Source organism: Lontra canadensis, unplaced genomic scaffold, assembly GCF_010015895.1.
Source record: "Lontra canadensis isolate GAN:19392208 unplaced genomic scaffold, GSC_riverotter_1.0 scaffold14, whole genome shotgun sequence".
Lineage (NCBI taxonomy): Eukaryota > Metazoa > Chordata > Mammalia > Carnivora > Mustelidae > Lontra > Lontra canadensis.
In genome coordinates this window covers 23,825,521-23,838,396 of record NW_022631008.1, presented here as the reverse complement: position 1 = coordinate 23,838,396, position 12,876 = coordinate 23,825,521, and the positions used below count along the sequence as shown (strand labels likewise).

Genomic DNA, 12,876 nt, shown 5'->3' with positions numbered 1-12,876 from the left:
CAAATAAATAAATAAAATCTTTAAAAAAAAAACAAAAAACAAAAAACAACTTTTTCAGGAACCTAGTCACTGTTTAAGTCAATAAAAGATTGTTCTTTAGTAGTGAACAGAAGAGTAACCATGTACCTTCATTGAAAAAGTGAACTCAGTATTTTTGGATCACTCCATCATTGCTACTGAAAGAAATCCAGGTCACCTGGGTGGCTCAGTGGGTTAAGCCTCTGCCTTCGGCCCAGGTCATAATCTCAGGGTCCTGGAATAGAGTCCCACATCAGGCTCCCTGCTTAGTGGGGAATCTGCTTCTCCCTCTCCCCTTGGCTCTCCCCCTACTTATGTGCTCTCTCACACTCTCTCTCTGCTTCTCAAATAAAATCTTAAAAACGAAATAAGGAGGGGCACCTGGGTGGCTCAGTGGGTTAGGCCTCTGCCTTCGGGTTGGGTCATGGTCTCAGGGTCCTAGGATCGAGCCCTGCATTGGGCTCTCTGCTCAGTGGGAAGCCTGCTTTCCCCTCTCTCTGCCTGCCTCTCTGCCTACTCGTGATTTCTCTGTCAAATAAAATCTAAAAAGAAAGAAAGAAATCATATTTTGGCATCATCCTTACAATTATGAATAAAAAATGTATACAGCTACACAGTTACGCATTTCTGGTCATGGGGCTTACTGTTGATAAAATGCAGATCCCTCTTATCTAGATAAGCAAACCGAGGCCCAGAAAAGTGATATGGCTGGCCCAAGGTCATGCTGCTCATCTATGTATTAACCTTCTAAGTGGTCAGTAACAAAGTAATGTCATTTATAAGGTCATAACTAGTTTCATTCGTACAGTGCCCGGAACACAGTGAACTATCAGCAAATGTTTATGGAATGAATTAGCCAATATAGTATTAAATTTCAACACTGCATAGTCAAGCCATTTTCTTGAAGTTGTGGCCCATTTCTTTTAAGTTTATCTTTTAAGTGATTTTTAAACTTTTCTTCAGTTCACTGAATTTTCTGAGCCCTTTTTGACAAATGTTACCAGTAGTTAGAGGCGATAAACCAATGTATCAGCTGTTCTAAATTAAAAATTAAGATTATCAATTTGCTTAGTTTTTGCTGCACCTGTCCTACTGGTTGTGCCATTTCTCTCTCTGCTCTTCCCCCTTAGCCAGAAAGAACTTCCAGCTCACTAGAACAGATTGCTCTCCCTCCCACAAATAAGCACGGTCTTACACATTTGGCAGCATTGAAAAGGCCCTCTTCAAAAAGCCTGCCCAGAAGCTTCCTCCAGAACTCCTGTGAGTCAGTGATATGTTTATTACAACAGACCTTTCATCATTGTCTTCATTAAACCTGGTCCTTGTCTCATAGGAAGGAGTGGAGCGAACCACTCTTTCATAGACTTCATCAATGGCTTTATTAAAGCTACTCATTTATATTAATCAGCATGCAGATTAGGGCTCATCTGGGTTGTTTGTGCCCAGGTGGTGGGTGAGTAGATTTACCCCTGATTTGGCCACTGCGCTCATCCCTGTGTTCTTCAGAGGTCTCATCTCCACTGAGGCTGCCAGCCTGAAAGCTCTGGCTGAGCACTGGGGACTGAGTCCACCTGGAACAAAGTCGTTTGCTTAAACCCAGTTTGTAAATGATAAAGTGCTTTACAAATGTTAGATGTTATTATTGGTCTCTGTGGGAGAGCGCTGCTCCTTCACCCATTGCTCTGTCTCACCTTGGTGGCATAAGCAAATCTTTCCATCTTTAAATGCATCTCTCAGATGCTTCGTTTGCGGGAAGAGGACCTAAAGAAAGAGTGAAGCTTGCCACCCTGGTTACTATTAGCAGGCTCTTCGGCTGTTTTTCTGTAAGGCATTTTTCCCGACAGTATAGTTTTTGTGGCTTAAAAATAAAATCTTGGGGCGCCTGGGTGGCTCAGTGGGTTAAAGCCTCTGCCTTCGGCTCAGGTCATGATTCCAGAGTCCTGGGATCGAGCCCTGCATCGGGCTCTCTGCTTAGCAGGGAGCCTGTTTCCTCCTCTCTCTCTCTCTCTCAATCTGCTCACTTGTGATCTCTGTCAAATAAATAAAATCTTTTAAAAAAAAATCTTGACTATCCCTTGAAATATCAAAGCTCTTTGGAAAGGACATATTTACGCTAAATCTGTCTTTTGTTCCTCCCAAGATGTATATGAGGATTAATTCTTCCCCAAGGGCGTTTTACCTTTGCTACTGCTTCATGCATTGCTGTTTCTTCCTGTAGGTGGGGGAAGGAGTGCAATAAATTTGTGTGTAATTAATGCCATCAGCACTGCAGATGTGTGCACGCACATGATTGTTTCCTTTGCTAGCAGCTGTTAAGAGTAGTAAAGGCTGAGGGGCTGTGGGTTCATTTGCTTCCTAAATAGAGTGATGGATCACACGTTGTCTTGTCATTCCACACTGTAGTAAAAACTGTCATTAAAGTAACCTCTCCGGCGCAAGTTTTTGAAAGATGATTATAAATCTGTAATAGCCTCCACAGTTTCAAACAGGTTAAGTACATAGCAACCTTTTTTAAGTGAGTTAAAATACAACCTTACTATGTAACCTCGGGTTATGCTGGCTTGAGCTTTCATTGAGCCACATTTGTCTAAATATACAGCTATATTTTACTTGTAATTTGGGATAGGTGATCCTTTGGTCCTCTCCAGTGGTCTGGTTTACTAGTTAACCACCTACGACTTGGTTGAGACTGTTCTGTCTGACAAATGCTAACTGACAGTACAGTACTCCTTGATCACGTTCATTGAGAGAGGCGCAGCTTGTCTGCACAGAAGGCTTACCACCACTTACTGATCTTATTTTTGCTAATCCAAGGACTATTGATTGATCGATATTTTCCAGAAATCGGTTTGTGGACCCAGCTCAGGAAGGCTATCCGAGACGAAAAGCAGAGCATGCTTCCCAACTCCCCACCCCAGCCCATGGAAATAGGGTTATTGTTTTACCTAATCATAAAAGCAGTACAATAAAAGGAGGCAGAAAATGTAGTACATTATAAATTTCAGCCATGACAAGTTTAGCAATTATAAACTTAAGCAGTTCTGAAAAGTCAAAAGAGAACATTTTTTAATAAAATCATCCAGGAGCTTACTACTAACATTATCATTCTTATTAATGTTTTCTTGTCCTTTCGACTTTTTTCTCAGTGTATATAAACACATAGATTGACCTCATTTTGCTTTAAAAATTCCTATTGTGCTTTTCCGTTTTATAACCAGCTTTTTTCTTTTCCTTAAGAAGATATTACGGATATCTTTGTACAGCAGTGTGAGGATGTCTTTTGGTCATTGTTCTCTTACTGCCCCTACTTCTCCCATTTCCTGTTTTTTATGTTAAGAATTTTAGTACAGCTGAGGGCATAATCACTGCAATACCTTTTGCAAGGGTATATACATCGCTTTTGCTTTTCAGTTAAGAAGAATCTTTGAATTGCAGTTACCCTTGCCAACAGATAAAGAATGAATCAATTACATATTCCCCTGAGACTGATGAAATTTGTCCTTTAAATTAACCATTTAAGAAATTCATTCCATCAATTACAGCTCAATATGATAATAGTAATAATAAATGTATTCCATACAGGATGGTTCAAGAAGCCAGCTCATAACATGGACAGTCTGAAGTTACCACTTCTGGCTCACTGAAATCTAGGGTATTACTCAGAAGATTGGGGGAGAGTATATAGCATTGCTGTATAGTGAGATTTCAACAGGACAAATGGTAGAGAAAAGCATTTTTGTATTGTACGTGCAGGTAAGCATTTCTGCCATTCTTGCACCCTCCAGAAATGCAGAAATAAAGAGACTTATCTCCTGTTTGATTACTTTTTAGACAGCTAAAGTAAACTTCATAACATTAATGGTGACAGATTCTCTTCTACGTGTCCTCCACATTCACTCCTAGAGAGGAAGCGATGCATTCAACTAGAGCCATTAGTTTGACTCAACTTTGCACTTGAACCTGATATCATTCTGAATCCAGCAGTGTGAATTCTTCCCAAGCATTAGAGCCATTCAAGACCCAGAATTCAGCAGTGTTGACCTTTCATTAACCCATGGAGGACATTTTTGTCAGCTGGTAGGGTGGACTACCAGTTATAATGGTTTAAAAAAGGAATGGTTCAGAAAATGGAAATTGTTTCCATTATGCTTCTAGGTATTGAAACCAAGGGCGACTGGGTGCAAACACTTTGACAAAGAAAGTAATCAGAGTTCAGATACAGAGAAAGGTCCATGTGAAGAGAACATCTAAAAATAATAATCTAAGCAAAGATGACTCATCAAAGTTTACAAAAAAGCAGTTTTCAAATTTACATGCCTAATTATAAATACTAAGATTTGCATTTCTAGAAGCTCAGAATCAGAATTGGAAGGGACCTTAAAGAGTTATATTTTGCAACTTCCCTCATTTTATAGTTGGGAAGACCCCAAACTCAGAGAAATTAATTGGTTTGCCCCAGATCTCACCATGGAATTAGTAGTAGGCCTTGCAGTAGAATCTCGATCCTCTGGCTCCTAATGCCTGCTCTGTTTCATTATAGTCCTCTAATTTGTTGGGCTCCCAAGAGTGGCCAACATCGATGCTCTTTTAGTCTATCTTCTTTTTGTAGTAGAAAGTATTTGTGGGACGCCTGGGTGGCTCAGATGGTTAAGCGTCTGCCTTCAGCTCAGGTCATGATCTCTGGGTCCTAGGCTTGAGCCTCGAGTCGGGCTCCCAGCTCAATGGAGAGTCTGATTCTCCCTCTCCTTTTACCTCTCCCCCCTGCTCATGCTCACTCTCTATCTCTCTCTCTCTCTCCCTCTCTCTATCGCAGTGGAATAAATAAAATCCAAGAAAGGAAGGAAGGAAGGATGAATTTGCATGTCCCCCCTGAGCCTAAGGAACAGAAGTCCTTGAATCTTATCTAGAGCACCAAGAAGTGGGGGGCTTGGCCTCTTAGACCCAGGAGATCTGGCAGTTAAGCTTCTGGTTTCTCTGGCTGCTGCCATCCTTCCTACCATTTGTGGTTGCTGGAACAAATCACTCCACAAGAAGCTGAGGGAGAACATTAAGCAGGTGTTTTCTGGGGCACCTGGGTGGCTCAGTCAATAAGCCTCTGCCTTTGGCTCAGGTCATGATCCCAGGATCTTGGGATCAAGCCCTGTATTGGGCTCTCCGCTCAGCGGGGGAGCCTGCTTCTCCCGCTCCCTCTCCCTACCGCTCTGCCTACTTTGCTCTCCGTCAAATAAATAAATAAAAATCCTTAAAAAAAAAAAAAAATGCAGGTTCTTTCTTACTTTTAAGTACACCAGGTACCAAAACAGGTGAATGCCTATGTTAGTTAGCCATATATTGAAAAACATTCAGATCATTAAGTGGTCTTGCTAAAGTATGTGTAGCTGGTAGTCTTGTGGTCTTTCTAGAAATATTACAGTTTTTAAAGGAGAATAATAAACACGTCTCTGGTGTAACTTTAAAAGCAAAATCAACATTTCAGGCAATGGAAAGAGATTTACATGTGCACTGAGTAAGTCACCCATGCCTGGGAAACATTCAACAACCCTAGGCTATTCCTGCTTTCCATAATCACTTACCTTCCAACACTTGTTAACTAACCAAGGAACTCCAAAGCTTTTTCCTCAGTGCTCGACATTGGCTTTGGAGGTGTATTCTGCTCAAATAAGGAAGGCTTATTTGGAAGTATGGGTTGTTTATAAATGGTGAACTTGTAGGTGCAGCTCTGCCTATATTTGTTGATTACATTAAAGAGAAAAAGAGTGAGAGAATAAAATGTTCCTGTTGCTTCTGCCTGGTCTGGAATTTCAAGGAAGTAAAGGCATAGTCTAGTTATCCAGAGTCGTCGTTAAAAGTTCATGCCGTCATCTAGACACGGAGCATTGGACTTTCTCTTTACAAGTCGCTCTTCACTTTACCAGTGCTGGTCTCAGAGCTCAAACTATTTCAAAACCATAACATTTCTTAGTGAGTGATTGATCTGTATTACGTGTCCAGCCATCAGGGGGATCTTGGGATGTTGCTTGTATAAACTGTAATCCAATCTGATGCTGTGCATTTAGTTACAATCTTTTCATAGACCTATTGGCGATACTCTATCCTCCTGGATTTGGGAATAGGGCTTATCTGATACCTTCAGGGGGAAAAATATCCATTCATTTTCTTTCTTCCCCACTTAAATAACTCAACACATCTGGTAACACTGTAGGATCATTGTCCTTCTAGTTCCTCTGCAGCTCATATTGCTACAATATTTCTTAAGTATTTGGTTACCTAAAGGGCAATGTGATTAAAAAAAAAAAAAAAAGACTTTGTATAGGTCTTACAAATTAACCCATCTGCAGAGCTAGGAAAAAAAAAAATGCCTTTAATCAGCAGAATTTCCCTATCAGCAGCCTTGTCTCTGTTAAACAGTATGAATATAAATATAAATTTGGAGATAGATGTCCATGTGTTAAAATTTTTTTAAGAAGTCTTTCCACAAATTAATATAATTTGCCTCTAAGAAAATGTTTATTAAACCTAGGGTACCTGAGATTAAAGTATCTTGTTGTTTGGGTCTGTCTCCTTTGGGTTAATAATGTCTTCAATTACAAGAATGATAAAAGCTGAAACAAAATCCTTTAATTCAATCAGAACTGAGCTAAATTTTAGGAAGCAGAGAGTGGGAATCAGATACGGGAACTGCATAATATAGGAAGCTAAATATACAAGATATTAAGACTTCGTAAGAAGCGGTTGGGGCAGCTTTGAGGAAAATCTGTTTGAAATGGCTGCATTGAACATTCAAGTAAATACCACTATTTTATTCTCCTGAATTAAGATGGTTTATGCAAACAACTCTAAATTGCACAGAGTTCCAAAGAGACTGTTTTCTGCTTGTTTTACATTCTGGAACAAGTTCAAAGCTTTTGATTTTGCTTGATTTTTTTTTTTTTTAATAGCCTGAGCCTTGGAAATAGTACAGGTTTGATGAATTTGATTTCACTATCGCAGTTCTGTAAAAATTTTCAGTGTTTATGGTACATTTGACCCAGGGGCCCTACACCAAATATATCCACAGTGCATTTTAAGGACAACAGAATGAACACATTTAAAAGGTTAACCATTCTTTTGCTTTTGCTTTTCTTTCTGTATTAAGTGTGAAAATTAGCATTGTAATGGCTCCCAGAATGAAGATACTGAAAAAGTATCCACCTGACAGAAATAAACATACAGAAAATAAATCGTGTTAAGATTTCATTAGGTATCTGAAATTTAAGCTTAGGTTCAAAATGGCTATTACTGGATTTTCATGTATATTAGTTCAATGCTATGCTTTTTTCTTGAATTATGCCTGAAAAAAAAATTGGATCACCACTCTAATATCCAGGTGGGCAGTGCCATTTGCCAGGATTTTTGTATATAACCCCATTTTTTCCATCAGGCACAAATACTGTCTTGCTACTAAGGCTCCTGAGGTAGAAACGGGGGCAAAAATTGTATAATTGTTTCTTTTAATGTTTTTTATTGTCTTTTAGGTTGTGGAACTTATAGCAAGTGCTCTTATGGACTTGGTACAAGGGGTATACCATGAAAATTCTACTTCAACAAAGGTAAGGATTTGGTATTCATTATAAAATGTTAAGCTAAAAACCCTCGTGGCAAAACTAGAATTGATGAGCGAAAATGTCATTCTTGTTTTGTGTTTAAATTGTACATGACATTTTTTTTAGATTAGTGTTTTGGCTACAAATTCATGGCCATACGCTTAGTACATAGCAGATTTAGCCAATTAAAACAACCTCTTATCCTCTGGCTGGATTCACAGTCTGTTCAATCTACAGCAGCCCAGTAGACTCCAGGATGCTGCTGGCTGGCAGGTAGCACCGTCACCAGGCAGACTGGAGAAGCAGCTTGTGCTGAGGTACCTGGGCCCAGCCTGTCCCCCAGAGGAAGGGGCCTTCCATGTCCCTGAAGAGTGGACATGATCTGAAGAAGACGATTTTGGGGGGGCAAGATCCAGAATTTACTGCGTTATTAAATTCTCAGTGATAAGAAGTAGGATAGTTGTGCAGTTGAATCATTTTGATTAATTATATAGATCTAGAATTAAGGTTTTTTGACTCATTTAACAGGACATCTTATGGGTTAGCTTTTATTTCTTTAAAATGCAGTTATTTCATTTCAGTAGGATATTGAATGTGAAGCAATTGCCTCATTGACCACCACCATCATTTACCATGGTATATACTGTTACACAGGATTCCTATCTTAGTGTTTCATTATTCTAACTTCTTTAGCGTCTGTATTAGCAAGATTTCTCTCACTGCAGATTAGAGAAAATATGCACGTATGCACATCTTAGGCTTTTTGACATTTCCATTTGAAAAAAGAAAGACAGATTTTACTGGAAATGAAACATAGAGCATGAGCAACTTGGCTAAGAAATGTAGAAGTATAACCCAGGGACTCCGGATGGTTCGGAGAATGGTAAGTAAAATATGAAGAATTATACCTCAAACGTCTGCTAACATTTGGTTCAAGGAACCATAGCTCCCAGTAGGCATATCTAGCTTCACCTAAGCAGCCTAGTGCTATGTGGGAGCCTGTCAGTATGTAGGACCACAGTGGGACCCCCTTTGCTGTATTTTTCAAAAACAGCGTACTTCACTACCATTGCTGAGGGTGCATAGCAGATTGTAAAAGGGAGGATTCTCGGTCTAGTTCCCTTGTAGGAAGTTGCCTTGTACGTAGTATAATGAAGATGATGATAGCTGAGCACGTAACACCGTGGTAAGTCATTCATCTGTGTTTCTTCATTTAATCTTCACAGAAAGCCAGCTAGTGGACACTACTGCTTCCCCATTTTACATATGTGAAAACTGAGGTTTAGAGAAGCTTAAATACTTGGCTCACAGTCGGACCACTTGTTAGCTGAGATTTGAACCCCAGAGCTCAAGCTCTTCACCTCTCACTTTTTGCCTCTTTACCTTAACGAAACCCCATTTGTTAGTGTCCCTTTGCCATACCTGAGATGTCACCATGTGTGATGACTATAGTGACCTCTTCTGGTGGTTGAGGCATTGGTCTCCCCTGGGATGGTTCCAAGATGTTGAACTTAGTTCCATGGAAGAGAGTAATAGTTTACAGTTAAGTATCTTAATTTTTTTTTAAGATTTTATTTATTTATTTGACAGACAGAGATCACAAGTAGGCAGAGAGGCAGGCAGAGAGGGGGAAGCAGGCTCCCCGCTGAGCAGAGAGCTGGAATCGGGACTCTATCCCAGGACCCTGGGATCATGACCTGAGCCAAAGGCAGAGGCTTTAACCCACTGAGCCACCCAAGCGCCCCAAGTATTTTTAAGCAAAAGTGTTATTACTGGTGTTAGGGTTGTTGATTTATTATTTATTCGCTCTTACTCTTCGCCCACTATAATTAGCCTAATTTGTTAATAATTTTGTGAACATTCGTTAAGTACTTCTTATATGTCAGGCAGACCTCATGGCAACAATGATAAATGCTTAGATAGTACTTTATGGTGTGCTTATGCTCTCTTCCTGTACATTCACCCATGGAAAGGATAACATGTGTCGGTGTGCCCATTTTACAGAGGAAAAACCTGAAATTCAGGGATGACAGATGGCAGGAAAGCAGTGTGTCTGGAAACTATTTCTTGATGCACGTTTCACAGTGACATGATCTGAACCCAAATTTTTTGACTCCAAGTCCCACATAATCTGTTTCTTCCTGGGAAAGAGAAAAGAGGAAGCAACAAAAGTCTTTGAAGGACTGTTGATCATATGCTCATGGCCACTTAGCAAGCACTAATTGCTGACTTTGATTAGCTAGTTTTCCTCAAAAGAATCTGTAGCGATGCTTTGTTCATCTGCCCTCTTTCCCTGCCATCTCCTCAAACACAGTCCTTTCAAACTAGAGACCTTCTTTAAGCAATTACATTTCTGAATATAGCCAAACCATTTAAGGAGCCTTTTTGGTTTTGTGTGTGTGTGTGTGTGTGTGTGTGTGTGTGTGTGTCTTTAATATAACGGAAGCAGAATGCATAGTTGAACCAAAGCTGTGGGAGAGCTTCTCGATGCCTCCATTTGTGCCCCAGGTCCAATTTAGGTTAACCACATTTCCCTTCCTAACCAGAAAAATTCTGGCTTTTATCCCCCTCCTCTTAAGTGTACCGGCCATTGCAAATGGCTGTTCGGAATTTGGGTTTTCGGACTTGGCCCAGGAATCACTTCAGAAGCAGAGCGAGCACTGCCCCACATGAAGTGCCTTCAAGGTTTTCATGTTCTGGCTCGATTGGGAAGCAGCCGCAAGTGGAGGTCATGTGGGAAGTGAGTGGCACAACCTCCGTAGCCGTGGGCCAATTCAGTACACAAAAGAATTGCTTTGTGATTGAAAATCAGCTGCAAACCATTTCATCTCCCTAGGGAGAAGAGAATACAATAGCAGTCTGTTTTCTATATGGCTACTTAATGCAGTGATAGAGAACCTGGGTAGTACAAAAATAGCTTTCTGTGGAGTCGTATCTCTGTGACCAGAGTAGATGCATTCAAAGCAAATGGAGGGGAATTACAGCAGAACGTTCAAAACCACCTTCTCCAGAAGGATTTTGCAATTTCTTAATCCTCCTTCAAACTATGGGAATTGAAGGTGACTTGTGTCAGTAATACTTGACAGATCATAGGTAAATTGTGATCATGTAAACATTTGAAGTAATTCTAGAAATTCATCCTTTGTTCTAGCCATTGAAAAATAACATTTTTATTTTTCTGTTTGCTAGTGTGTGAGCCATTTTTTCCTTATAATGAAAATGAACCATGTGCTTTCTTCGGTGTTTATAATTTTCCTCTCTTTCTACCTGTTTTTGTTGTTGTTAGCTAATTGAAAAAAAGCAAATTAAATAGAAAAATTGCATTTTAAAAGCAGTGGTTGTTTACCATCCTAGGAGTTCCTCAGTCAAGTTCTGCCTTGTACATTGTGTTCATGTTACTCACTGTACACACTAAATATTTTACATTTTAGCAAAATTGATATTGAATCCACAGACCTTTGTATCTAAACTCTTTTTAACATAATTATCTTATACCTTGTTTCTAATTAGAAGAGTAACTGCATGTTTGTTAAATAAAAATTGGAAGCACAGAGAAAGGTCAAGGGGAAAATAAAATTTATTTTACATAAACCATTCCCCAGAAATGAATCATGATTACACTTAAGTGTATTTCCTTCTAGATTTCATTCTGTATTTCTCTCATTTTAGAGTTATTCTGAAAAGCTTTTGTCCTGATTTATTTCTCAGGATTGGTTATTAAAAGTCTTCGAAATTCAGGTGCCTGAGTGGCTCAGTAGGTTAAGTGTCTGCCTTCAGCTCAGGTCATGATCCCAGGGTCCGGGAATTGAGTCCCACATTGGCCTGCTCCTCCCTCTCCCTCTGCCTGCCGCTCCCTCTGCTTGTGCTGTCTCTCTGAAAGTCTTTAAAAACTAAAAATAAACTAAAAGTCTTTAAACTTAATTTTTTTTTTTTAAGATTTTGTTTATTTGGCAGAGAGGCACAGCGAGAGAGGGAACACAAGCAGGGGGAGTGGGAGAGGGAAAAGCAGGCTTCCAGCTGAGCAGGGAACCCAATGCGGGGCTCGATTCCAGGACCGTGGGACCATGACCCAAGCTGAAGGCGGATGCTTAATGACTGTGCCACCCAGGTGCCCCTAAATTTTTTTTTAAGATTTTATTTATTTATTTGACAGAGAAAGAGAGATCACAAGCAGGCAGAGAGGCAGACAGCGAGAGAAGGAAGCAGGCTCCCTGCTGAACAGAGAGCCCGACGTGGGGCTCGATCCCAAGACCCTGAGGTCATGACCTGAGCCAAAGTCAGAGGCTAAACCCACAGAGCCACTCAGGCACCTCTTAAACTTAATTTTAATGGCTATTTAATATTTCTCCTTACTACTATACTGTAATTTAGTGAACAGTTCCACAATTTTTAGATACTTCCCCCATGAATTTAAACAATACTGTGATGAACTTAGTGTATATTACTCTGCTCTATTTCACACTGTTTGCTAAAAAAAAAAACCTGAAAGTGAGATTTTTTTTTTTAATCAAAAGTAAGAATATTTTCAACATACTCCTATGCAGAAAAAGTTTGCTGTCTTTAGAAAAGCCTGCTTATAAGGGGTGCCTGGGTGGCTTAGTGAGTTAAGCATCTGACTTGATTTCAGCTCAGGTCATGTGATAGAATCCCACATCTGGCTTGTGCTCAGTGGGGGAGCCTGCTTCAGATTCTCTTCCTCCCTCTCCCTTTGCCCCTGCCCCCCAAAATAAAAAAAAGGAAAACCTTCTTATAAGGTTGGCACTTGGCTGGCATCTGGGTACTTGGATTTTAGGAGGGTCTCTACCATTATCTAACTGTACGTGAGGCTCACTGTACCCAAACTGTTTCTGCAAACAATATGGTTTGTTTCATTTTGTTTTAAATATTCATTCATCTATTTATTTATTTAAGATTTTCTTTATTTATTTGACACAGAGAGAGAGAGCAAGAGGGAACACAAGCAGGGCGAATGGGAGAGGGTGAAGCAGGCTTACCGCTGGGCAGGGAAGCCGATGCAGGGCTCAATCCCGGGACTCCAGGATCATGACCTGAGCCAAAGGGAGACGCTTAACTACTGAGCCACCCAGGCACCCCCCCTTGTGGTTTAATTTGAATACATGCTTTCCTTCTGGGAGTCTGGAATTTTGGTATATGCTAGACAGGGGGTGACCAACCCCTGCAGAAAAACCAAGCACTCAGTCTCCAATGAATTTCCCCAGTAGACAGCATTCCGTATATGTTAACACATGTGCTAATTCTTGGAGGAATCACTCAC

General features: G+C 40.2%; 1 protein-coding gene across 1 annotated transcript in view; it reads left to right on the top strand.

The window, feature by feature from the left end:
- PDSS2 (decaprenyl diphosphate synthase subunit 2) overlaps window positions 1-12,876 on the top strand; it is a 259,040-nt gene that overhangs the window by 167,111 nt on the left and 79,053 nt on the right. The window contains exon 4 of the mRNA XM_032858248.1: window positions 7,533-7,607. Within this exon, the coding sequence (XP_032714139.1) occupies window positions 7,533-7,607 (75 nt within the window). The remainder of the gene's footprint in view (window positions 1-7,532; window positions 7,608-12,876) is intronic.